The sequence below is a fragment of the Eptatretus burgeri genome, chromosome 1 (assembly GCF_056783735.1).
Source record: "Eptatretus burgeri isolate ZD-2024b chromosome 1, Ebu_testis_v1, whole genome shotgun sequence".
NCBI lineage: Eukaryota > Metazoa > Chordata > Myxini > Myxiniformes > Myxinidae > Eptatretus > Eptatretus burgeri.
Window position 1 is genome coordinate 17,030,203 of NC_140961.1, and position 25,000 is coordinate 17,055,202.

The window sequence follows — 25,000 nt, forward strand, 5'->3', positions numbered from 1 at the left end:
TGTAGTGTCCATCTTGTTTACCCCATGTTCCCTGCCCCATCCCTTTCCTTTCCACAGATATCCTATTGTCTCTGTTCCCCACTAGTTTGTGCTTCCCTCTCCCGTCCTTCTTGTCTCCTGCCTTGTTATTTATTTCTATGTATTACCTCTGAGCCTCGACATGGTATATAAAAATGAACTTTTTTGTAAGCCAGTTGTCATGAAGTAATCTTACTCTGTGTATGTACCTTCATCGTCATCAATGAACCATACTCTTTACTTTGGGTTGCTGCTTCCGAATCAGTCTCTTGGCAATGGGTTATGATGGATACTTTCCATTATTTTCCCAGCAGTCAGTCAGGCAGTAATTTGTAATATTGGTACAGGGTGCCAACAATCACTCACCTACTCTTCACAATAGACACCGAGGGATCTTGAACGTCCACCACCGACCAATGTTGGCAGACCGATTCTTCCAGCTAAATGTCATCTCGATAGACGGCACAGTTATTGATGTCTCGCCCTGTCTGTGAACACCCAGGATGACAGTTAATAGCCAGGTCGATATTCGAACCCAGGCCAGACAGCTCAGAGATGAGTGCCGATAACGCTTAGCTATCCTGCTATCTGTCTATACACCTTATCATGTGGTTATTAAGTCGATTAACTCAGTCATTTCGAAATGTATCTTTCTCTCAGCTAACCCCAACAGTGGAATTTTCCTTTCTGCTGGTTATAGTGCCACATGTTGCTGAATTAATTTGCCCTTTTTAACACTTCCATAGTGTATCGGAAGCAAAGGATGGCTGTAAGTGTGAGATAGTCAGTGTAGGAGGTTATAAGTTTGGGGGTACATCAGGGATCAGTGCAAGGGCAGTTATTATTCCTCATCATTCAATCAAATCTTTGGATGGTGGGGTTCAGAGTCAGCTTTCTATATTTTCAGATGACACAACACTTGGAGGTTAGGTGGATAGCAGAGAGGGGGTGATGAGATTCAGGAAAGCCGAGATACTTAAATAAATTGGGGTAAAGATTCGCAGATGCAGTTTAACGTAAAGAAATGGAAGGCTCTGGGGATGGGTAAGAATAATGAAAATAGAGATTACATTATAATAGGGGCAGATTACATTATAATAGGGGCAGAGAGGCATCTGGAGGTGCTAATGCATGTGGGGATGGGTGAGGGTTGTTAAAGCAGGGAGCACAGTGCCAAGCAGATATATGGAAGGAAAATGAGGTTTTAGGATAAATTATAAGTCCAAAGAGGTAGTGTTAGCACTGTGTAGGAACTTAGTGAGCCCTCACCTTGATTATTGTGTTCAGTTTGTCACCACATCTGAGGAGGGACAGAGCTCCCATCGAGAGGGTACGGTGTTAAGCTACAAAGATTGATTCCAGGGTTAGCTAGACTAAGCGATGAGGAATGTTTGAAGGAGATAGGACTTTATACATGAGAAAGGAGGGAGGGGTAGAAGGAGGAGTGGGGGAAGGAAAGGCAGACGTGTGGTGAAGCATTAATTACGATTCATAGTGTTTCATCAAAATTATTCCGCATAGAAGAACAGTGAAGATGGAAACAAAATAATGTCTGAAATCCATTTTCTACCAGTCATAGTATAAAAACAGCCTGTAGACAAACACCGCCCGGACAGGTTCGGAGAGAAAACCTGCCGGACACATCTGGAGACAAGCCGTCCAGACACAAACGCTGCTCGGACACATCTGAAGACAAACTCCCATCCGGACGCATCCGGAAACAAACACTACCCGGACACGTCCCGAGACAAACACTGCCCGGACGCGTCCGGAGACAAACACTGCCGAGACGCGTCCTCAGCCAAACACTGCCCGGAAGCGTCCTCAGACAAACACCTCCTGGGTGCTTTCTAAGACATGCACTGCATGAATGAGTTCACAGACCGTGGTCCATCCGTCTGTCTGTCTGTCTGTCTGTCTTTTTCCGACCGTCCGTCCCACCTGTGGTTTTTCAGACTTTCTCCCATACTCTTTAACATATTCAACTGAAACTTGGTTTATGATAAGTTACAGAACAAGTTTGAGTTTCAGGTTGTTTTGTCAATTTTTCACTGAATATCACTTCAGTCAGGGACATGTCTTGCAAAGCAGTTCTCACTCTTGTTTACTCGTGATCTGGTCTTGTATGCGAGGGCATGAACATGGATGGGCTCATGTTCGGGTTGGACAATGTGACACGTGTTGCCTGATTGGTGGAGTTTTCATTAGGTGTTGCACATGTGTGGGCGTAGTGTTCAGCATTGAGTGTTGTTGTTTGTTGCTCACATTGTCCCCATGTTGCACCATCCATATTTGGCACAGCTATGGATTCACTGGTCTCTGCTGTTGTGGCAAATTTAGTGATGGAAGGACTTGAGCTAAAAAGTACATATCTTATTTCTTTGATTGCATATACTTGGAAGCTGACACAGTCCTCGCCTGTGCTACCAAAGTCTGTGCTAAGCTGTATTTGTTGATTGGGTTGCAAGAGTTAGAATGCAGTAATCTGTTGATGTGGGTTGGTTTTCTGTATACAGATGTCTTTCGGTAGCCATCAGTCTTCTGGAAAACCTCCACATCCAAAAAGGCTAATTTGCTTTATTATTTTTCAATTTCATTTGTGAAGCTAATGCTGGGAAATACTCACTCAGCTTTCCCAAGAACATGGTCCACTGTGTGTCTATGCACAATGGCGAAAATGTCATCCACGTACCTGTTCCAGTACCCTGGGAGTCAATTCTTGTTAGACTCAAATCTTTTTTAGCTCCATCACCAAATTTGCCACAACAGCAGAGACCAGTAAACCCATAGCTGTGCAAACTATGGATGGTGCAAACAGCTGGACAAGGTGAGCCAAAAACCTGCACACTCGGTCCCCAACACCACATCCACACACGCACAACACCCGACGGAATAACTTAAGAACGGCTGAAGGGATCTAAGTCAAACTTGGTAGAAGTATGTATAATGATGTAACGATGAATTGATTCGATTTTGGAGTCAAGAGGTCAACGTTCAGAGGTATCGTTAGGTAAAAATACTATTACCGCGCTAACTTGTGAACCAGTGATGGTATTTTTACTGAACTTGGTATAAGTATATATTATGATGCAAGGATGAACTAATAAGATTTCACCATCAAGAGGTCAAAGGTCAGAGTCCAAGATAGGTTTTCGTTACCACGCTAACTCAAGAATGGCTGAAGGGATCGAAGTATACCTTGGTACAAGTATGTATAATTATGTAAAGATAAACTGATGACATTATGGGGCCAAGAAATCAAAGGTGAGAGTTCCTGTTTGGTAAAAATAATCTGTTACCATGCTAACTTACATTTTGTATATATGAGGTGCCGCGAGGAGTGATGTAAGGGACACATCGGCCATTTTGGAGTTAATGCCATATGGTACTATTTTATCCCTTACCCTATCATCCAAGCCTATCATCATCATATCATTAAAAAATGTCGCTTACATCACTCCTCCTCGTGGGACCTCACATTTTGATGCTAGGATGAACTGATGAGATTTGGGCATCAAGAGGTCAAATATCAAAGATCAGAGGTTGTGTCCGGTAAAAATGTAATGCTTGAGAACAGCTGAAGAGATTTAAATCAAACTTGGTGCAAGTGTTGGCATGATGTAGTAATGTGGGGGGAGTCATATTGGTCGACGTCGTAACGTGGAGGACTGCCGTTCTCGGTTTTTTTTAAATGATATTCCAATGTATGTATACATACATACAGATAATTTCCTTTTTTAAATCCTGATGTTGGCTTAACGGTTAAGGTGGCTGGCTGAAGGCCTTAGGGTTAGGGTCTTGAGTTCAAGCCCCTGTTGTGTCATTCACACCAGTTGGGTTGACTCAAAAGGTTGACTCAGACTGTCATCCTTTCAATGTTGGCAAAATGCATACCAGCTCACTGATAACGGGGCACTGCATCAGCGGCACAGCTGTGCTTCCAGAAAATGATGCAAACAGCATTCACAGGCTGAATATGAAACAACAACATTGCCTTATTTCATACAGTAGGATGTAAATACTGCAATACTGATGAGCAAACAAGTTTTTTGATTACTGTTATCACCCACCTTCCTGTTTCCAAAAAGACTACGTTGACCCTAATAGTTTCTGCTCATATATTTCAGACGGATTATTTATTTTATTATCTATATTTGATTGCCTTGTGCTCATCTTATACAGTGTTTTGAACTTATAACCTTTCTTATTCAGACAATGTAGTCTTTTACTTATTTATTAATTCTTGAAGGTTAAGGATTGCCGAAAAACAGGTGTCCACGACAACAGTTTAGCCTCTTCCCATTTCTCGTATCGTCACGTTTGTGTGTGATACCAATGCCGATGAAAAAGTTTCCAGTTTAGGCCAAATCATGATCCATCGGGTCAGTTTTAGACATGTAATCAAGAGCTTCCTTGCATTGAAATCAAGAGAGATCATTTAGTGGCCAAACATAAAAGTAATCGACAGACAATTTCAAAGAGTGATTGTTGTAATGTTTTACTAAGACAACAAAAAGAATTAAAATAAATATAAACTACCGCTTTATTTTAATTAGGATACTGGTAATAGAACAAATTTGTTGTTTGTATGCTGCTAATTTTGCAAGCTTTTAGGTTGGATTGCAAAAGTAAGATATGAATAATGCCATTTTCTTTTTGTGGTTTCTCAATGCTTTACGTTGATTTGTGGTTGCTTTTGGGTATTACACGACCGGTCAAAAGTTTTAGAACACCCCCATTTTTCAGTTTTTACTGAAATTTAAGCAGTTAAAGTCTAGTGAATAACCTGTAATTGTACAAAGCGAAGCGGTAAACTTCCAGAGGTTAAAAAAAAGTTTTGGTCACCAAAAACTGAAAAATAATGTAAATTTCAGAGTTGTTAAAAAGGCCCTTTTCAGGGAACAAGTAATGGGTTAGCAACTGCAGCTGTTCTGCAGCAATGGAAATAAATTAACCCTTGAAAATTGATGCAAACAATTCCTACAGGTGTCCAAAATTTTGTTGATTAGTTACAAACCCTCTGTCTGAATAAAAGCAATGTTGGAACAGACTGTGTTGCTACACTCTCTGAAGCATTATGTGGACAATATTGCACTGCAGGAAGTAGTATATTGTTATCATAATGGTGAGAAAAAGACGATTAACAAAGGAAGACAGACAGACCATTATAACCCTAAAAACGTGTAGGTCTTTCCTTCAGAGGAATTGCAAAAGAAGCCAAGGTGTCAGTGAGTACAGTTTCCTCCACCATCAAAAGGCACTTGGAAACTGGAGGAAACTCTGACAGGAAGAGGTCTGGCAGACCCAAAGCCACAACACAATCAGAACACAAGTTTCTGAGAGTCAACAGCTTGCGTGAGAGGCGGCTCACAGGACAGCAGCTTCAAGCACAGCTTAACACTGGTCGAAGTCAGGAAGTCTCAGTTTCAACTGTGAAGAGAAGACTTTGAGCTGCAGGTTTGACAGGTCGAGTGTCAGTAAGAAAGCCATTGCTGAGATGGCAAAATAAGAAAAAGAGGCTTGGCTGGCCATGAAGCACTGCCAGTGGACTACTGAAAACTGGAAGAGGTCTTAAGGACCGATGAATCAAAATTTGAAATCTTCGGTTCATCACGCCAGGTTTTTTTAGGCTGTTGAGTCGGCAAAAGGATGGTTCCTCAGTATGTGACTCCAACTGTCAAACATGGAAGAGGAAGCGTGAAGATCTGGGGCTCTTTTGCTGGATCCAGAGTCGACGACTTACACACAGTGACTGGCACCCTGAACCAAAAGGGCTACCACAGCATTTTGCAGCGCCATGCAATACCCTCTGGTCTATGCCTCGTTGGTCAGGGGTTCATTGTAAAGCAAGATAACGACCCAAAACATACCTCCAGGCTATGTCAGAACTACCTTAGATGAAAAGAACAAGACTGTAGGCTTCAAATCATGGAATAGCCAGCACAGTCTCCAGGCCTAAACCCAATTGAGCTGGTTTGGGATGAACTGGACAGAAGGGTGAAAGCAAAGCAACCTACAAGTGCAACACATTTGTGGGAACTTCTGCAACAGTGTTGGGAAGAACTTTCCAAATAATATTTGATTTCCATTGTAGAAAGAATGCCACGAGTATGTTTGGCTCTAATATCTGCAAAAGGTAGTTACTTTGATGAGTCAAAAATTTGGATTAAATTTTGTTCAAGAAAACGATTCCATTATTTCTTTTTTATCTGCAATTGCTTATTTGTTCTTTGCTTTAATTTCAGAGTACATTGAAACATTAGACTGCTTAAATTTCAGTAAAAACTGGAAAAATGGGGGTGTTCTAAAACTTTCGACCGGCAGTGTATTGACAAAGCTGAATGATCGTATATGTTTTCGTCTGCACTAATGTGCTTTGGATTGCGAAAAATTTCTGCGAGCATTAATGCAGGTTCCAAAGGCGCGTACACCTGCGTTGTAGCAGGCTGACTGGTTTCATGCGAAGGGGGCGCTTGCTTGGATATGCAGGCCTTGCGTGAAGTCCATTTGCTCGGTCGATAGTGCAAAAGCACGGACCAGACACGAAATCACAATGTATCTCTCCTAGATCATGATGAGTACGCCCATTCTTCTTTCGTGTGCAGCACATGGCTGCGGGTAGCATCTTTCTGGGGGTGCAGCTGTGCCGCTGATGTAGGTTAGAGGAAAAAAAAATTGCTTTAACCCTGTAGGTTGGAGCAAAAATTTGAAATCTGTTCAGGGTTCCGGTGATCACTCGTTTGCTCTTAATGAAAGACATTATCGCATCTTTGAGGTCCATCCACAAATGCTGGCAGTATGACTATCGTAAGATGGACACAGAAGGGAAAACTGGTCTTTACGAACTAGAGCTTTTTGCATTGACGGAAAAACAAGAACGACGAATCTTCTCAACCAAATGTTGAGAAAGGTATGCTTCACGACTTGTTGAAGGAGATGAAGTGATGTTTCTGGTCTTCAACCTTCGTTAGAGTTGGACACTCTTGGAAAAACCCATCTTTCCAATTGTTCACCGACACAGACCGCTATTGGCCTTAACAAAGTCTAATATCCCTCTTTTGTGTTATGTAGATGGCCTAAGAACTTATACAGAGTGTTTGAAAACTCTGGAATCATAGGAAATCTTTTTGATTTATTATCTTGCCAAAACGAAGTTTTTGCAAGATATGTTAGTCAGCTTGTATGTTTTTTTTGTTTGTTTGTTTGTTTGTTTGTCTGTAAGCACGTATAAAAAATTCTGCAGAGCACAGTTATCATTGGAAATTTTTGTAACTTCGCATATCAGAGGCCTATAGAGGTCCCTTTCAGTGCACAAAATTTTGAAGGTCAAGGTCAAAGGTCAAGGTCACTTTGCCGCAAATCAGGTGAGTCGACGAAACCCTTATTTTTTTAGTAATTTTGATCGGATCGTCTTCAAACTTCATGGGAATATAGTTCATGGTCTGGCGCTCAGCTGATTAATTTTTGGTGGCGATTGGCCTTGACCTTCATATGTTTTTTTATATTCTTTTATTTTTTTATTTTTTTGGTCTGTAATCACGTATAAATCACTCTGCAGAGCACAGTTATCATTGGAAATTTGTGTAACTTCGCATATCAGAGGCTTATAGAGGTCCCTTTCAGCGCATAAAATTTTGAAGGTCAAGGTCAAAGGTCAAGGTCACTGTCGCAAATCAGGGGAGTCGACGAAACCCTTATTTTTTGAGTAATTTTGATCAGATCGTCTTCAAACTTCATGGGAATATAGTTCATGGTCTGGCGCTCAGCTGATTAATTTTTGGTGGCGATTGGCCTTGACCTTCATGGTTAGCGCCTCAGGTCAAACATATTTGACTCCAAGGTCAAATTTTCAAGTTTTAGGAACCATATCGTGTAGTACCTCAAATTGAACACCTCGATGAGTGCTTTCTCGATATATCAAGCTTGAGACATTATGACGTCATTTGGTGACGTTATGAGGCAAAAGCATATTTTTCATGGTTACTCTGTAGAACGATTCTCATCGGAATCTCTCGTAGGCAGATATTCCTCAAGGAATTTTTTAATTTACCATGAATTTGTTAATCGCTCCAATAGTCGCTCCTGGTGGATAGCAGCTCTGTTCACCTCAGTGTGACCTTAAAGAAGTCACACGTGGTCACCTTTTGGCAAGATACGGGTCACCCTGCGGGTGACATTGGTTTATTTTATTTGTTTTTGAGATGATGCCTTTCAGGCGGCTAGGACGTCGGAGACCGATAGAATGGCCCCCACGTAGTCCACATTTAACGCCACTTGGATTTTGTATTTGGGGACACCTGAAACCACTTATTGATTGAAGATCTGAAGGATGAAATCAGAAACGAATGTGTTAAAATCGATGCGTTGAGAGACGTTCAAACCAAAGAAATTGACATTCAAGAATGGATGCGCATGCATGTCAGTGGGTCACAATTTGAGCAATCGTTACAATAACATTATAAAATACATATTCCTATGATTCCGGACTTTGGAAACTGTCAGGCCTTGTTCATGTTTCGAATGTTGCAGTTGGAGGGTCTGCTACTGATGATGGTCGATGACTTGGTGAGGAGACGAAGAGAGGGAAATGGTAGCACTACGGAGAGGACACACCCTGAGGGGTTACGAACACACTCTCTTGTAACCCATGAACGCAGACCACATAACCTCACATATTGGGAAGCTTGATGCATGCTGCCTATTTGCAAAGGCAAGATTATTTCTCAAGGGCATTAAAAAATGATTTTCGGTGAATTAGAGTAGGGATGTGCGAGGGATTTTCTCTTGATTATTCTCATTATGTGCAGTTTAGCTTCAACCTGTTGCACAGTATCCTCATACACAGCCTCAGCCTGAAGTCTGTAAAGGTTCTGTTCGAAGGAGTACCTGTGATGACACACACATATTGAGACCTCGCCTTGTATATGAAACACCAGGGTGACAGTTTATAGCTGGATCTCCATTCAAATACAGGTTAGACGACTCAAATGAGATTTCACGCACCCGTAGGCTATCCTGCCAGCTCGGTATTGAATAGTGGATTTGTAGCTGTTCGGCTCATTTTTCATTGAGTGATTTTTGAGAAGGTCTGATGACAGTTTGGTGGGGGGTTTTGTTGTTTTGCTTGTTTGTTTTTCAAATCCACCTTACTTAAATTGAATCAAACATCTTATTTAGGATAATATCTATTTTTAGAAAACTACTTCGTTTTAGTCATCGACCTTTTCACTTCACATCCTTACATATGATTAAAATGCACATTTTGGCAGTAAATGCAACTGCAGTGGATTTTCTGATATATTGTTCAAAGCCATGGGTTTTTTTGGTTTCCAGGACATGTTTGGCTGAGGAACGTCACAAATGCACTCAACACGATTGGCCGTCTCTCCTTTCAATATGCTTATTCAATTACCACATTGTTAATTATCCTGGAAATATAATATGCCTGATAAACCCATCATAGCAGTAATTATAGACATTATAGCAAAACAGTTTTATCGAACTAAAGAGCTGATTTGCTCATCTTGAATAAGCTTACTCTTCAAGGTGACACCCTTGCAGGTTGTGGTTGTTGATGCTGTGTGTGGTGGTGTTTTCATGGACAGTACTTTCTTCAAAAGGATTAATTTCTTTCAATTAATATAAATTAAAATAGTGTATAATTGGATGATGGGTGAGACTATTTATCTTGGGGATAAATCTGGTTTTCACCAAAGACACCACAGTCATGACTACAACTCGGACATTAAATCCTTCTTCTCCAATGGCTTGATTTCTGATCATCAATTTGGTTTCAGACCAGGTCACTCTACCTGGATATGCTGCTTCTGCTCTCCCAACAATGGATGGAGGTACTCGATGCCGGACATGAAATGAGAACCATATCCCCAGACATATCGCGTGCTTTTGACATGGTCTGGCACCCTGTCCTGCTCACCAAACTCTCTTCCTATGGTATCCAAGGCCATCTCCACTCATGGCTCGCAGACTTCCTCTCCTGTCGCAGCCAATGTGTGGCCGGAAATGGAGTTCTCTCATCCCCTCTTCCTGTCCAGGCTGGAGTTCCTCAACGCAGCGTTCTGGGCCCTGTTCTTTTTCTGGTTTTCATCAATGATCTCTCTGACTCTCTGGAAAATTATCCTTATCTCTTTGCTGATGACTCAACCCTCTGACGTAAAGCTCTTATCCTTCAGACCGGCAAGCATCAGCTTCTTCACTCACTGCAGATCTGGATAAAATCACAAACTGGTTCAACACATGGAACATGTCTTTCAATCCGGACAAATCTCACACTCTCACTATGTCTCTCCGAAAGGACTGTTTAGAAACCCCCACCCCCCCCTCAACCCTGTCTACTTTCTCAACAATCCTCTGGAAGAAGTCCTTTCATTCAAGCTTCTGGGTCTCACTATCTGCCATGATCTTTCCTGGAAAAGCACATTTCCAACTTTGTCTCCAAGCCAGTCGCTGACTGGGAATCCTCTGTCATGCAAAGTCCTTCTTTGGCCCACCTGAGCTCCTGACCACATACAAAGCTTTCCTCCACAGCCTGATGCAGTACTGCTCTCCCCTCTGGGCTGGTGCTCCTGCCTTTCACCATCCCCGGCTTCACACTGTGGAAACCAAGGCCTTTAGGATCATTTTTATATCCCGCAATGAGGCTGAGTTTTATTTGGTCTCACTCTCACCGCAGGCAGGTCGGTGGGCTTTCTGTATTCAACCATCTCCTCTCCGGTCTCACCCCCCCCCCCACACTTGCTCTGTCTGCGATATGTCCCCACCTTATTTCCGCAGGGCGCTCAAGGTCCGCCAACAACCCCCTTCTGGAAAAAGTACCAAAATCACGAATCACGAATCACCTTCACTCTTTCATTCCTCCTTTTTCCTGCCTTTGGAATAAACTCCCTCACTGTGTTCAATCCCATTCTTCCCTCCAGGCCTTCGACATAGTTGTTCACCACCATCTCTTATCTTCCCCCATCCAAAACCTCGATCTTTTATACACCCTTTAATCCACCGTAAACACACCTGCTTCAAATTCCCTGCTTTCCTTCCTGAAAGTCCCTGTAATGCCCATCTTGTATACCCCGTGATCCCCACCCCATCCTTCTCCCTTCCACAGATATCCTGATGTCTCTGTTCCTCACTGTTTTGTCCTTCCCACTCCCGTCCCTCTTGTCTCATGCCCCCCTTTGCTGTGCGTTGTGTGTTAGCTCTCATATGAGCCTTGACAATGTATACAAAAATAAAAAAAATAAAAAATACTGCAACTACTATTACCACCACCACCATCACTTCCATACTGTTCGAGTTACAACTCGAGGGGGAGCAATCGGTAGAGTGCAAAACCTCCGCCGCCAATACTGCTGGGTCACTTAAGTGAACCCGATATCCTATTCATTGTAGGTCAAAACAGATCAGACTCCACTGAACCACGATTGAATAAACTGAACTAGATCGACGCGAATGTAGAAATGCAAAAAAAGAAAATCAGAATTATTTTGAAAAAAAATTTCAAATTTTTTTTTTCTCTAACAATTTTTTTTTGGGGGGGCGGGGGGTTGGAAATCACTTAAAACATGTAGAAATGTAAAAAAATTTTTTAATATTTTTCAAATAAAATAAAAAATTTTTGAAAAAAAGTAAAAATTTTCCAAGTTTTTTTTTCTCCAACATTTTTAACTTTCGCCATCGAAGATCAGAGGTTACTGTTTTCACCCCCTTTCTGTTTGTTTGTTTGTTTGTGAACAGTATCATGGAAAAATTCCTTGACGGATTTCGACGAAACTTGGTGGGGGGATGAGTTATGGTCCAAGGATCATGCCATTAAACTTTGGACTTAGTCCAAAATCCAATATGGCCGCTATGGCGGCCATTTTGAAAAAATATTTGAATTTTTTTTTGCATTTCTACATGTTTTAAGTGATTTCCAACCCCCCCCCCAAAAAAAAATTGTTAGAGGAAAAAAAAAATTTTTTGCAACTTTTTTTTTTCAACAAAATTTCGATTTTTTTTTTTTGCATTTCTACATGTCAAAAGTGATTTCCAACAAAAAACATGCCAAAATTATAATTGCGGCTGATTTTGGAACTTCAGGTGGATATACCCACGTAAAATCAATTTCTGTCTCAAGGAATCTAGTTATGACGAATGAATTGATTATGTAAAAAGTTAAAAGTAAAAGGGAAAGTTGCAAACTATAACTCTGAGCACTGTTGACGTCACATTGAATGAATAAGATATCAGGTTCACTTGAGTGACCTAGCAGTATTGGCGGTGGAGGTTTTCCACTCTACCGAGTGCTCCCCCTCTAGTATTTTTTGTTTGTTTTTGGTTGGAAATCACTTAAAACATGTAGAAATGCAAAAAAACAAAAATTCAAATATTTTTTCAAAATGGCCGCCATAGCGGCCATATTGGACTTTGGGCCAAGTCCAAAATCTAATGGCATGATCCTTGGACCATACCTAATCCCCCCCACCAAGTTTCGTCGAAATCCGTCGAGGAGTTTTTCCGTAATACTGTTCACAAACAAACAAACAAACAAACAAACAAACGGGTGAAAACAGTAACCTCCGTCCATCTTCGATGGCGCAGGTTAACTAGAGAGTTCATGGAACACATTACCCCACTTTCTTGAGAAACCAGGACATGGGTGGGGTCTACGAACCATAAATTTGATTGGTCATCATGTAAAATTCTGTAATATTTTGTCCCCGTACTGTGCTGCTAAACAGAGGGGGTTTGAATGTGCTAAGAATGCAATTTTTGCTCTACAGTGTTTAAGTGTACAATTCAATTGAAATAAAATTAAGATTTTAAAGGTTGTAGAAAAAAAAAATTCCGGAAGTTTACTGCTGTTTGTGCAGCATCTTTTACACCACCTTATCTAAAAGTTACATTAGTTCTTTGTGCCTGTTGTTTGTGTCCTTTTAACGTCCTTTAAAAAAAAGTTTCCTGTTTCGAATGATTTTCAAATTTTTTTGACTGCCGCTGCCAGACAAGCAGACAGAGTAAAAATATTATCTCACTCCTCTCGGCACATGTGCATTCGGGACAAATTCATAGCCAAAGTCCTGATAAATGTCAGGTTCATTTTCCAATTCGTGTTCAAAATATAACATTCAGTTGAAATGAAGTTGTTCCACGATCGTAGACGCCTGATGTTGGCTTCATGATTAAGGTGGCTGGCTTAAAAATATTACGCTCTTGTGTTTGAACCCCTGTAGGCTCGTTCAAATAACACCAGGTGGGTTGACTCAGCCTGTCATCCTTCCAAGGTTGGCAAAACGAGTACCAGCTTACTGGGTATTAAGCCATTTGAGTATCCCACATCGGAGTGGCAACCCATCCAGGATTGTACTCCTCCTTCGCCAAATGAAACTGCTTCAACAGCCCAGTGCACCTCACGGCGTGAAAGAAATGGTTAAACTGCCTCGATCATAGACAGAAGGACAGACAGACGGAAGTGAACCAATTGCTAAACCCCGCTTTTCAGTTCTCATGCACAGGATAATTAATCTCATCGTCTTTTGTGGTCAGCTGAGGGCGAAGTTGGGCCCAGGTGATTGAAGAACCGGCTGGCCAGGCTTGACGTTCAATTGAATGTGATCTGGGCAGGAATTTGTAATTTGTTCAGGATTCTGCAGAGACCTCTACGGGCTCTTTAATACACCCAGTGCTAGCAGATGTCCACATGCACCCAGTGCTAGCAGATGGATCCTCCAGCTTAATGTCTCTCCGAGGGATGGTGCACGCATTGATCCCTCACCCTGCACGTGAAGCACCAGAATGTCAGTTTATAGCTGGGTTGGGAGGCAAACCCCAAGACAGCTCAAAAGTGAGCGTGCATACCTCCTAGTCTATTTTTCTAGCCTTTACGATGCACAAAGGTGTTTAGGTGGTCGCAAATTGGCCAATGATTTCCAATGGCACACTATCAGAAAGGGGAATCAAGAGAAAGGTGAAGAAACCATTTTAGCGACTTATCTCCCGCAATTTGTTAGTCCGTGGAGTGCAGTTCTGAGGCATCAACACCCTATTTCAAGAGTTGCACTCAACGACAACTCGTGCAGGCTGTGCTCTCATTAGAATATTTTCAAAAATGCATCTCAATCCAAGATTTGCTCCCAATGTACAACTTTTTCTCTTTTGTTGCAAAAGTTTTTTGATTTATTTCTTTGTAATGACGTTTCTTTTTCAACCGGCACTGAACACTTTTGATACGTTTCCCTGTTGGCGTGGACATTCTGTAACTGTTTACAGCTAATTGGATTTCTCTGAAATGACCTCCGAGCTCAAGAGCAATTTCATCGATAGGGAGAAAGACTCGGCATGGCTAATGGCAGGTCTGGTCACCGATGCCAGTGAATGTACAGTGACATCACATCTTGGTATTGCGGTCAAAGTGAAGGAAGCAAACCGTTATCCAATTTACTTCACTTGATTAACCTCATTGGAGTTTGTGACGTCATGGTTTTTTAATTATGCCTCTACAGCTGAAAGCGCCTTTTTTGTTTTCCTTTTTTTTTTTTAATGTTTTCAGTTTGTCCGTGCGTGCATTGCACATTATCGTTGACCGCAATAACTTGTGAACAACTGAAGGGAATTCGACCAAACTTGGCATAAGTATGAAATATAATACAGCAATGAAGTCATTCGATTTTGGGTTCAAGAGGTCAAAGGTCTATGGTCACGTGACTTTTAATTAAAAATGTTTGTTATCACAATAACTTATGAACCAAAAAAGTAGTTTCAACCAAACTTGGCACAAGTATGGATTGAAATACATGGATAAACTGATGCAATTTTGGGTTCAACAGGTCAAAGGTCAAGTGCCTTTTGAAAATAATAACTCGAGTTAAAAGCATTCTAATGTTCTCTCTCTCTCTCTCTCTCTCTCTCTCTCTCTCTCTCTCTCTCTCTCTCTCTCTCTCTCTCTCTCTCTCTCTCTCTCTCTCTCTCTCTCTCTCTCTCTCCCTCTCCCTCTCCCTCTCCCTCTCTCTCTCCCTCTCCCTCTCCCTCTCCCTCTCCCTCTCGCTCTCGCTCTCGCTCTCGCTCTCTCTCCCCTCTCTGTCTCCCCTCTCTGTCTCCCCTCTCCCCTCTCTGTCTCTGTCTCTGTCTCTGTCTCCCTCTCTGTCTCTGTCTCTGTCTCCCCTCTCTGTCTCTGTCTGTGTCTCTCTCTCTCTCTCTCTCTCTCTCTCTCTCTCTCTCTCTCTCTCTCTCTCTCTCTCTCTCTCTCTCTCTCTCTCTCTCTCTCTCTCTCTCTCTCTCTCTCTCTCTCTCTCTCTCTCTCTCTCTCTCTCTCTCTCTCTCTCTCTCTCTCTCTCTCTCTCTCTCTCTCTCTCTCTCTCTCTCTCTCTCTCTCTCTCTCTCTCTCTCTCTCTCTCTCTCTCGTTCGTTCGTTCTCTCTCTCTCTCTCTCTCCCTCTCTCTCTCTCTCTCTCTCTCTCTCTCTCTCTCTCTCTCTCTCTCTCTCTCTCTCTCTCTCTCTCTCTCTCTCTCTCCTCTCTTTCTCTCTTTCTCTTTCATGATCTTCAATGTATCATGTGACCTTTAATTGAGATCAAATGTAACACTGCAGGTGGAAGTATATCCAATGATGCATTCACCTCAAATTACATTTTATAATTTCATTTTAGTTTATTTTACAAACTGTTTCATGCATCAGAAGAGACTTGCCAGGAGAAATGAAATCTCGTCGCAGCGTCATGCTTGGTGTGATCTGTTTGTTGGAATACTGGGGGATTACAATTTTGAAAAGCCTGGCATTGGCTTCACGGTTCGGTTTGCTGGCATGGGATCTTAGGGTCCTGAGTTTGAGCCCCATTGGCTGCTGATTTAACAGCTGGTGGGGTTGACTCAGCCTGTCATCCTTCCGAGGTCGGCAAATTGAGCAGCAGTGTACTGGTAATAGGGGCACTGCATCAGCGGCATAGCTGCGTCCGAAACCAATGATGCAACCAGCAGCCTCAAGGCTGCACACGAGTGTGTGTGTACTATTCTGAAACCCGAACCAAGGATTCCCAATGATTTCATCAAAGGCAACAGCTCTTCTGTACAGTCACAGATGAGAATCCTATTGAGTTGTTTTCGGAAATTACTTTATCAGGGCTTGAACTTCCACTTCGTGATATTCTGTTAACAACCTACCCTTGGTGTTGCAAAATGTTTCCTGCTTGTATTGCTTTCTGTTTAACAAGTTTCTAGAGATTAAAATTACCCCACCTCCAGAAGTCTGTTTACATCAACCTGAATTGGGCGTTCTGATCCTCACGGTTTGTATCAGGACCGCGCTCCGTTTGATACCTGGATAGGGAGAGCTTGTTGGAGGTTCATCTTTGCAACCTCCCTCACAACAGAAGCCTGAAAAGAAGAAAAATTATGCAATATGCTGATTTTATGCATTTTTCAGGGAAATCTACAATTCTTGTCATTGCGTACTTGAGATGACGTGAAAAGTGGACGATACTGTTTAAATCATAATGTTTCTCAAGCTGGAAATGGAGATGTTCAGGCACTGTTGTAATTTTGTAATTCTATATAATTGGTGAGATGGTGAGCTCCGATCCTCAAATATGGTATCAGATGTGAAAAATAACTGTTAATTAAGACACTGCAATGATCAGTCACTTGACCTCTCAAATGCACTAATCGCTAATTATTATTCAAAAATCTGAAATACAGTAGTACAAACGCAACCTACAGTGATTCCGTCTCCGATTTTAAAGGTAATTTTACTGCTCATCTAACAGCATATCTCTCACGGGTGAAGGAAGAGTTTGTAGAAAAAGGTTACCACCTGAGATTCACTCTCCAAATATACACCATGCAAACATTCCTTTGTGGGAGGAAGGAGGGGAAGGGTGGAAGGAAGGGGGTGGAAGTGAGTGGAGGGAGGAGAAGGGGTAGGGTGGGAGTCCTGGAGGGAGGTGGTGTGGGAGGATGTGAGAGGAGGGAGGGGAATATGTAGGGTGGGAGTCCAAAGGGAGGGGGATGGGGTGGGAGGAGACAGCAGAAGGGGTGAGGTGGGATGAGGGAGGAGAAGGGGGTGGAAAGAGAGACGCGGCGTTGCCAGGCAACGCCAGGTACCTTTGCTGGTATACAATAATTTCAGTTTTAGTAGGACATGTGGCTGTTAATGGTAATGTGAAACCTGAACGGTAAGTCCAATTTGGACATATTTGGTACCAAAACGTGCGCAATATTCGAGGGAAAAAGTCATGAAAGAATTTTAAATCCCCAGCTGTTCTTAAAAAAAAATGTTGGGGGAGAGAGGGGTGTTTTGTGTGCATGCTCTCTTCCTGCCGTCAATCTCCCCTTCTTTATTTCTTTCTTCCGTTTTCTTTGTCTACAGATGTGGTGAATCCTGCAAATAGTTTTTGTTACATTCGCCTGGCTGTGCCTGGATGAGTTTGATGGTAGAGTCGTAGCAGCCGAAACCCGCATCCTAACCAGGTTCATCCTGATGACTCTATCTTTGTCTATTTGGGTTCTTCCTGATACTCCAGTGCTGTATGTGTTTAGTTATTTGATGAGGGTTCAAGGAGGAGGCCATTGTGTTTTAGCACCCTTGCCAAATACTAAATTATTGTTCGAATTTAATATGGAGGCAACAATCGATCATTGACATAGTCACAACTCAATAATAATGTAACCGGTGGGCACAACACGATGAGAAATAGGATTGTAGGGCCTTGCAATATTCACAATGCACAGTATATTTTTTATGGACTTCTTTTTTATTACGCAATTCTACCAAAATGGTGCCTTTTCAGCCTTCCCATAAATGTGTTTTCATTCTCCTCTCACCCCCTCCCCCCCACCCTTTCTTTATTCAATGGTTTTCCTTACTCCCCCACCCACCCCCCAATACTACATTCTCCTCCCATCCTCGTACTCCTTTTTGTGTTCTCGAATCTCCATTTATTCTTCTACTCCCATTTTTTACTGAGTTCCCCTCCTCAGCCACTTCTATCTTCCCTCTCCCTCCCCTCATTTGTTTCCCCTATAATTTCCCTCATATTTACCCCAACATTCATGACACTGCCATTTGGAATTCCCTTTCCCCCAACCATTTATTTCCCTTTTATTCACCCCTCCCCTTCCCCACCACCTTCATGATAATGTCCTGTGGTGATCTCTCCTGTAATTGATGGTTAATTTGGTTTGACTTTCTCCCATTTGAAATCTCCCTTTCATTTGTTTAAATCCACTGTTTGCTCTCTCTCTCTCTCTCTCTCTCTCTCTCTCTCTCTCTCTCTCTCTCTCTCTCTCTCTCTCTCTCTCTCTCTCTCTCTCTCTCTGTCTCTGTCTCTGTCTCTGTCTCTGTCTCTGTCTCTGTCTCTGTCTCTGTCTCTGTCTCTGTCTCTGTCTCTGTTTCTCTCTCCCCCCCCCTCTGTCTCTTTCTCACCCCCCTCTGTCTCTGTCTCTCTGTTTCTCTGTTTCTCTCTCCCCTCCCCTCTGTCTCTGTCTCCCCCCCCCTCTGTCTCTGTCTCCCCCCCCCTCTGTCTCTGTCGCTCTGTTTCTCTGTTTCTCTCTCCCCTCCCCTCTGTCTCTGTCTCCCCCCCCCCCCTCTGTCTCTCTCTCTCTCTCTCTCTCTCTCTCTCTCTCTCTCTCTCTCTCTCTCTCTCTCTCTCTCTCTCTCTCTCTCTCTCTCTCTCTCTCTCTCTCTCTCTCTCTCTCTCTCTCTCTCTCTCTCTCTCTCTCTCTCTCTCTCTCTCTCTCTCTCTCTCTCTCTCTCTCTCTCTCTCTCTCTCTCTCTCTCTCTCTCTCTCTCTCTCTCTCTCTCTCTCTCTCTCTCTCTCTGTCTGTCTCTGTCCCAATGCCCTGCAGAGATATTTTCTTCCTTTCAATTTTATTTTCCTCAGTTTACTTGCTGCTCGTCACTCTTTTGTAGTTAATATGCATATGCCTCTTCAATAACTGAGCTAAACCCTTACAATGAAGTGTTTGTCTCGCATTGGATACCTTTAAGGATATTCATGGCATCTAATATGGTTTATTTAGGTTTTGCGGAGCATCCTGAAGACTTTCAAACCTCTGTTGTGCAATCATATTTCTCCTTTTTGCGTATAGTAGCTTTGTTGCCTGGTAGCTATTATTTTGTTGAGGCACGGCTGTGCCGCTGATGCTGTGCCCCATACCAGTACACTGGTACTCATTTCGCCGACCTTGGAAGGATGCCCGGCTGAGTCAACCCCACCTGCTGTTATTAATTCAGTGGAAAACGGGGCTCAAATTCATGACCCGAAGACCCAAAGGCAGCTCCCCTTACCACTAAGCCAACTCCAGTCTTCAGTTATATTTACAACACCTCTAGAGAATCCTATGTGGATGGATATGGTGCAACTTAATGTGAGCGCATGCTCGGCTACAGTAAACTGTCCTAACATTCACCCTGCTCATTGTTTAATGAATAGGATCACTAAAGTATGCCATACTTCATCCCAAATTATTCCGATTCTGCCATGATATGCTCATGATGTCATCAATACCCGTGATTGTTCAGCATGTTATTTCGCTGGAAATATGTCTTGTTATGAGAATGGAATTCTTGGGTTCCACTTGGATTAAGAAAGATTGAATCTTTTAAGTCGATTAGCTGCAATAGACTGGATGTCCAGATTCGTTTTCCAGTGACCTGCTTTGCAATGCACCATTCTTTCTAGCACTGCTTCAGATGGACAGTTTTATAGTCAGATCGACTTTATCGACAAGCACTGATGTGTCCCATCTTCATTTTTCTCTGTACGCAGCACCTGGCTGATCGCTTGCCTCGTTTCTTGGCGTTGTCTTTGTGCTGTGATGCATATTGCTGTGTCTATCTGGGTAGAAATTTGGAATATGGCCAGGATGCTGGGATACTATGCTCTACTCTTGGTGTGAGGTACCGTAGGGATCTTTAACGTCCACAAGCGAGTGTTGGCAGATGGGACAGTTTGATTAACACCCCTCGGAAGGATGGTCGACTCATTCAACCAATGCTCTGCCTGTGAAACACCAGGATTATTGGCTTGGTTCGATTACCATTGCCCCGTATTAGCGTGTGCAGCATCTTGCTGTCGGATGCATTATCTGTATGGGAGGTGGCCGTTCTGCATATTAGGGCAGGATTTTACAATTTGCCCCCAGCACCGGTGACAGCACACATACTCTTCATCAAAAGACGACGTCCACCTTATGCTAACAGACGAGTCCCAAGCTTAACTTTTATCCGAGTGACGCAATGCCCAGCACGCGAAGAACCAGTCTGACAGTATACATCCAGGCTGAGGATCGAACCAAGGCAATGGGCAACCCATCTGCTAGGACATCCTCCTCTGAGCCATTCTTACAGGGCAGCCACAATAGTATTAACACTAATGTCAAAAACTACAATTTTTTTGTTAATTTGGCAATGGTGCCATCTGTTACCCAAGTGCTATGTTCCACACTATCATATTTGACTTATTGCCCTACAAATGCTGTGCACTTATAGGGCATCGACTCGGTCAGATAATCCTGTCATTCTCGCAGCACATCAAGGTCACGTTGCCAAACTTGCTTGGCAATGCTTGAGAGAGCGCATGTCCCATGGTATCCTTCGCTGCAAAGTTGTTTGTTCTTTAACACTGACAAAATTACAGCTCTCCTCTTCAAATCTGACCCTTTGCTTGACTGCCCTGCTCCTCGGAGGGCATCTACGACTGTTCTGCTGTTCATTTTGAATGCTACGTTTGCTATTCTCTGCACTAATGTTGCCTCTTTTCGATGTGATGCATTTATTTTTCAGAGACACTTTGTCGCCTGCATGACAGCGATCCTCAGACAGATGGATGACCAGCATTACCAGTTCTACATCGAGACTTTTAAAACGCGTGCGGATCTAATGGTGAGATTTCCGTGCCTTGATAATGCCGAATTGAAAAATGCCTGATGGTTTTTGTCTGTGCCTGTTACGTCGAATACCAACAGTGCCTTTCATATTCCATTGTCATTGTCTTGTGAATTTACATTCTCAATGCTCTCTTCGCAACTGCATCTGATTCACCATCGTCGCCAATTTGTTTTTCCTTGGCAGCCTTTTGTTTAACGCTTGCATTCACTTGGAAGTTTTATTCTCAATTTTTTTTTTATTTTAATAACATCGTTTCATTTCGTTTTTATTGCCATTTTACATCCCCGCCATGAGATGCGATTCATTTATTCCATGATGTCTTTTTTTTCATGTTTGGAGTGCAACTTGTCCTTAGACTGAACAACCGACACAAATATTAGATACACTTTCTGATTTCTTGGCCTAAGCTCTTTACTTCAGGCCTGTGATTGAGAATGATGACAATACTGTCTGGTGGAAAGATGTGGGAGGGGGGAGATGTGGGGGATGAATTCACTATTCTCATTTCAGTGTTGCACCCACTATGGACCTTTAACCTTTTCCACCCATTACCTTCCTTTCCTCTCCCAAGTTACTCCCATTTCCTCCCAAAATATCCCATTATTTTCCTCTTTATACGAGGAGCCTGCAAAAGGTTATTGGACCAGGATGCGTATCAACAGTGCATCAACATATGATTTTTTTTTGTTCTGTATATATATATATATATATATATATATATATATATATATATATATATATATATATATATATATATATATATATATATATATATATATATATATAAATATATATATATATATATATATATATATATATATATATATATATATGAATATACATCTATAATAATAAATGTGTGTCTCCCCCACAACTCCAAAACAATGAAACCTAGGGGCCCCAAACTTTGCATGCATACAAAGGAAACTTCAAGGGAGTACATGAGTGAAAATTGGGGATTTGGGTAAATTTAAGCACCCCTTTTTGAAGATAATTAACAGGGCACTCAATATCAAAAACCAAAAAAAGGCTAACCAAGATGGTGGCCTACCTTCTTGGAAAACCTGCTGTCACCCACCTCTCAGGGGTCTTAAGCCGTCATTTTGTTTTGGCCTGCTCAAAAATGCCTTGACTTGGAACCGGCCGCAATGGTTTGTGCGATAAAGTGCTGAATTTTTCTTTTTTCACTTCCTCACTGAAATCATCGAATGCCTGATCTTCAGATCTATGAATCACTGGATACATCACTTTAGTAGGTGCTATAGTTTTCAATTTCGGAGCGTGGAGTGATTTTATGCATTACGTGATGCGATTTTCCACAAAGGACTGTAAGCCTGGTGTTGGCTCAGTGGTTAGGGTGGCGGCTTGGAATCCTAGGGTCCTGAGTTCAAGCCCCGTCGGCCGCTGAATTAATACACCAGGGGGTTGACTCAGCCCGTCATCCTTCCGAGGTCGGCGAAATGAGTACCAGTTCCAGTGTGTGTACTGGTGGAGGGGCACTGCATCAGCGACGCAGTCGCACTTCAAGAAATGATAGCTACCCCGGCAGCTAAGCTGCCATACGACCATCACCACAAAGGACTCTCATGGAGTAATTGAAGTAAAAATCGAAATCTTTCTTCAGATTTGAGAATCTGATATCATGGACTAAATAAGTCTCAAAATTGCAGTGAAATTTGAAAATTGAAAGACATTATTGATTCTTCTAACAAACCGCATTTACTTTAATTAAGCCTGTGCTCCCTCCTTTTCCATATTTACACAAGTAAATGTCAAATTGCCAAAGCATTAAACTTAACTTTTTCGACTGTTCGGAAAATTTAATATTGAGTGAAAGAAAAGATAACGGACTGTGTTCAAACTGTAACTTCATTGAGTGCAACAAAAATAATTAAGCAGCGGGACAAGTTTGGCTGCAGGATCACTGCGAAGGCTCCTGCGGCGGAGCAGTGGGTGCGTCTCCGGCTGGGTTCTCCATGGGAAATCCCCAGAGTTTGGAAGGAAAAATAAATTCAATTAAAGATCGAATTAAAAGAAAGATTAACATAAGGGGAGGATTTGAGTGAGTAATGCAATCCCATCGTGTATAGCCTTTTTGACTGCTGATTGCATCATTGGTTCAGGGCACAGCTGTGCTGCTGATGCAATGCCCTTATTACCAGTACACCGGTGCTCACTTCACCATCCTTGGAAGGATGACAGGCTGAGTCAACCCCCTGGTGTTGATTCAGCAGCCAATGGGGCTCAAACTCAGTGCCCGAGGATCCCAAGCCACCACCCTAACTGCGAAGCCAACACCAGGCTGAATGATGCAATGGGACAAGTGAACTATGAGTTCAAGAGAGAATTTAAAAATGTTTTCAGTGGATACAAAGCAAAGCTTTCTGAAAAAAAAAGAAAAAGAAAGCAGTGCAGAAGACTCGCTTTAGCTTCTTCCAGAAGGTTGAAATGCCTCGACCTGATGAACCGACAGCATCAACATCCTCAACTTATTTTACAATGTCAATACCAACACCATCACCAAGAAGGAGTGAAAAGAAGAAGCCACCGTGTCCTCTCGTGGAGATGTCAGACATGATGGAAGGGGCAGAAAACCCTGAGCCTCTGTCTGACTAATTATCAACACAGTGCAGCCCCATACCATGGCAGGATGACTGAGAGGTGTGCACACTCGCTCGAAGCTGTCCAGCCTGGGTTTGAATATAAACCCAGCTACATACTGTCATCCGGTGTTTCACAGGCAGGGTAATTAATTGATGTGCATGCTGTCCCTCAGATGGATGTTAAACCGGGAGTCACATCCGCCAGAATTAGTTGGTGGACATGAAAGATCCCTTCCTGGTGTCCTTCGCAAAGAGTAGGGGAGCTATCCTTGGCATCCTGGCCAAATTCCAAATTCCCGCTCTAACCTACAGGTGCACTGCATCAGCAGCACTGCCACACCCTCAGCCAATGATGTTACCAGCAGCCTTGTATTGTGCTGCACAGGAATAAAGATGACCAGACTCCTATGTATAGTATTTTCAATATAATATGCCAAGGCGTTTAGGTGGCTCGATCCTTATGGAGCGAAAAGTTTCCCCCTCCCCCCCCCCACTCCGACGGCACACACCTTCCGCTCCTTCTTGATCCCCCAGTTGGATACGGGATGTCGTCCAATGATGGACACCACTCTTAGATTTTTTTTCCCATCGCTGACGATGGGCTTTGCTCGTCTATATGAATAAATGGCAGTGTATGTGTGTGTGTGTGTCATTGTGTATTCTCCATAACTCCAAAACTATAAAACCAAGCAGCCTGAAACTTTGCATGCATACAAAAAAGACTCCAAGGAAGTGCATGACTGAAAATTGTGTGTTTCAGTTCATTAAAACACCCCTTTTGAAGATAATTAGCAGCCTCATTTAATTATATCCTTCATCAGGCAACCCTCAGCCACCTCGCTGTCTGGGGTCTTGAGGCATTTCCTGCGTTACATCACTGCGGTCTGAAGCCGCCATGTTTTTTGGCCTGCTCAGCCTCACCTTGACTTGCAACAGGCGGCAATGATTTCTTGACGAGAAAGTTTATTTTCCACTTTCCTCACTCATATTGAATGCCTGTTTATCACAGCTATGAATCGCTGTATACCACGCTTTTGTAAGTATCATAAGTTTTCAAATTAGGAGCTTGGAGCAATTTCATGCATTTTGAGACGATTTCCCACGATCTACTCTCACGGACTAATTAACGTATATCATCGAAATAGTACTTCAGTTTTGAGGATTGGATATCGTCCGGACTAAATAAATCTCGAATTTTTTTGTGAAATCTAATAATTTAAAGAAATAACGAGTCATATAACGAAGCCGATATAATTATTTACTTTAAGCAAGCAAGGATATGTTCCCTCCTCCATACATACACAAGAAAAAGTGAAATTTCCAAAGCATTAAACTTATCTTTTTCTACTGTTTGGAGAATTATATTGAGTGAACAAAAAATGTCGGAATGTAACAAAATTAACCAGCTTCATTGAGCTGTATGATTGAATGCATTCACTGCTGGACCTCATGCCCTGTCCCCCGGAGGGAATGCCTATCCATAGCATCTGCCAGATCTCTGT

General features: G+C 42.4%; 1 protein-coding gene across 1 annotated transcript in view; it reads left to right on the forward strand.

The window, feature by feature from the left end:
* Window positions 1–25,000, forward strand: part of LOC147033942 (dedicator of cytokinesis protein 1-like) — a 681,090-nt gene that overhangs the window by 400,297 nt on the left and 255,793 nt on the right. The window contains exon 28 of the mRNA XM_085873660.1: window positions 20,791–20,889. Within this exon, the coding sequence (XP_085729786.1) occupies window positions 20,791–20,889 (99 nt within the window). The remainder of the gene's footprint in view (window positions 1–20,790; window positions 20,890–25,000) is intronic.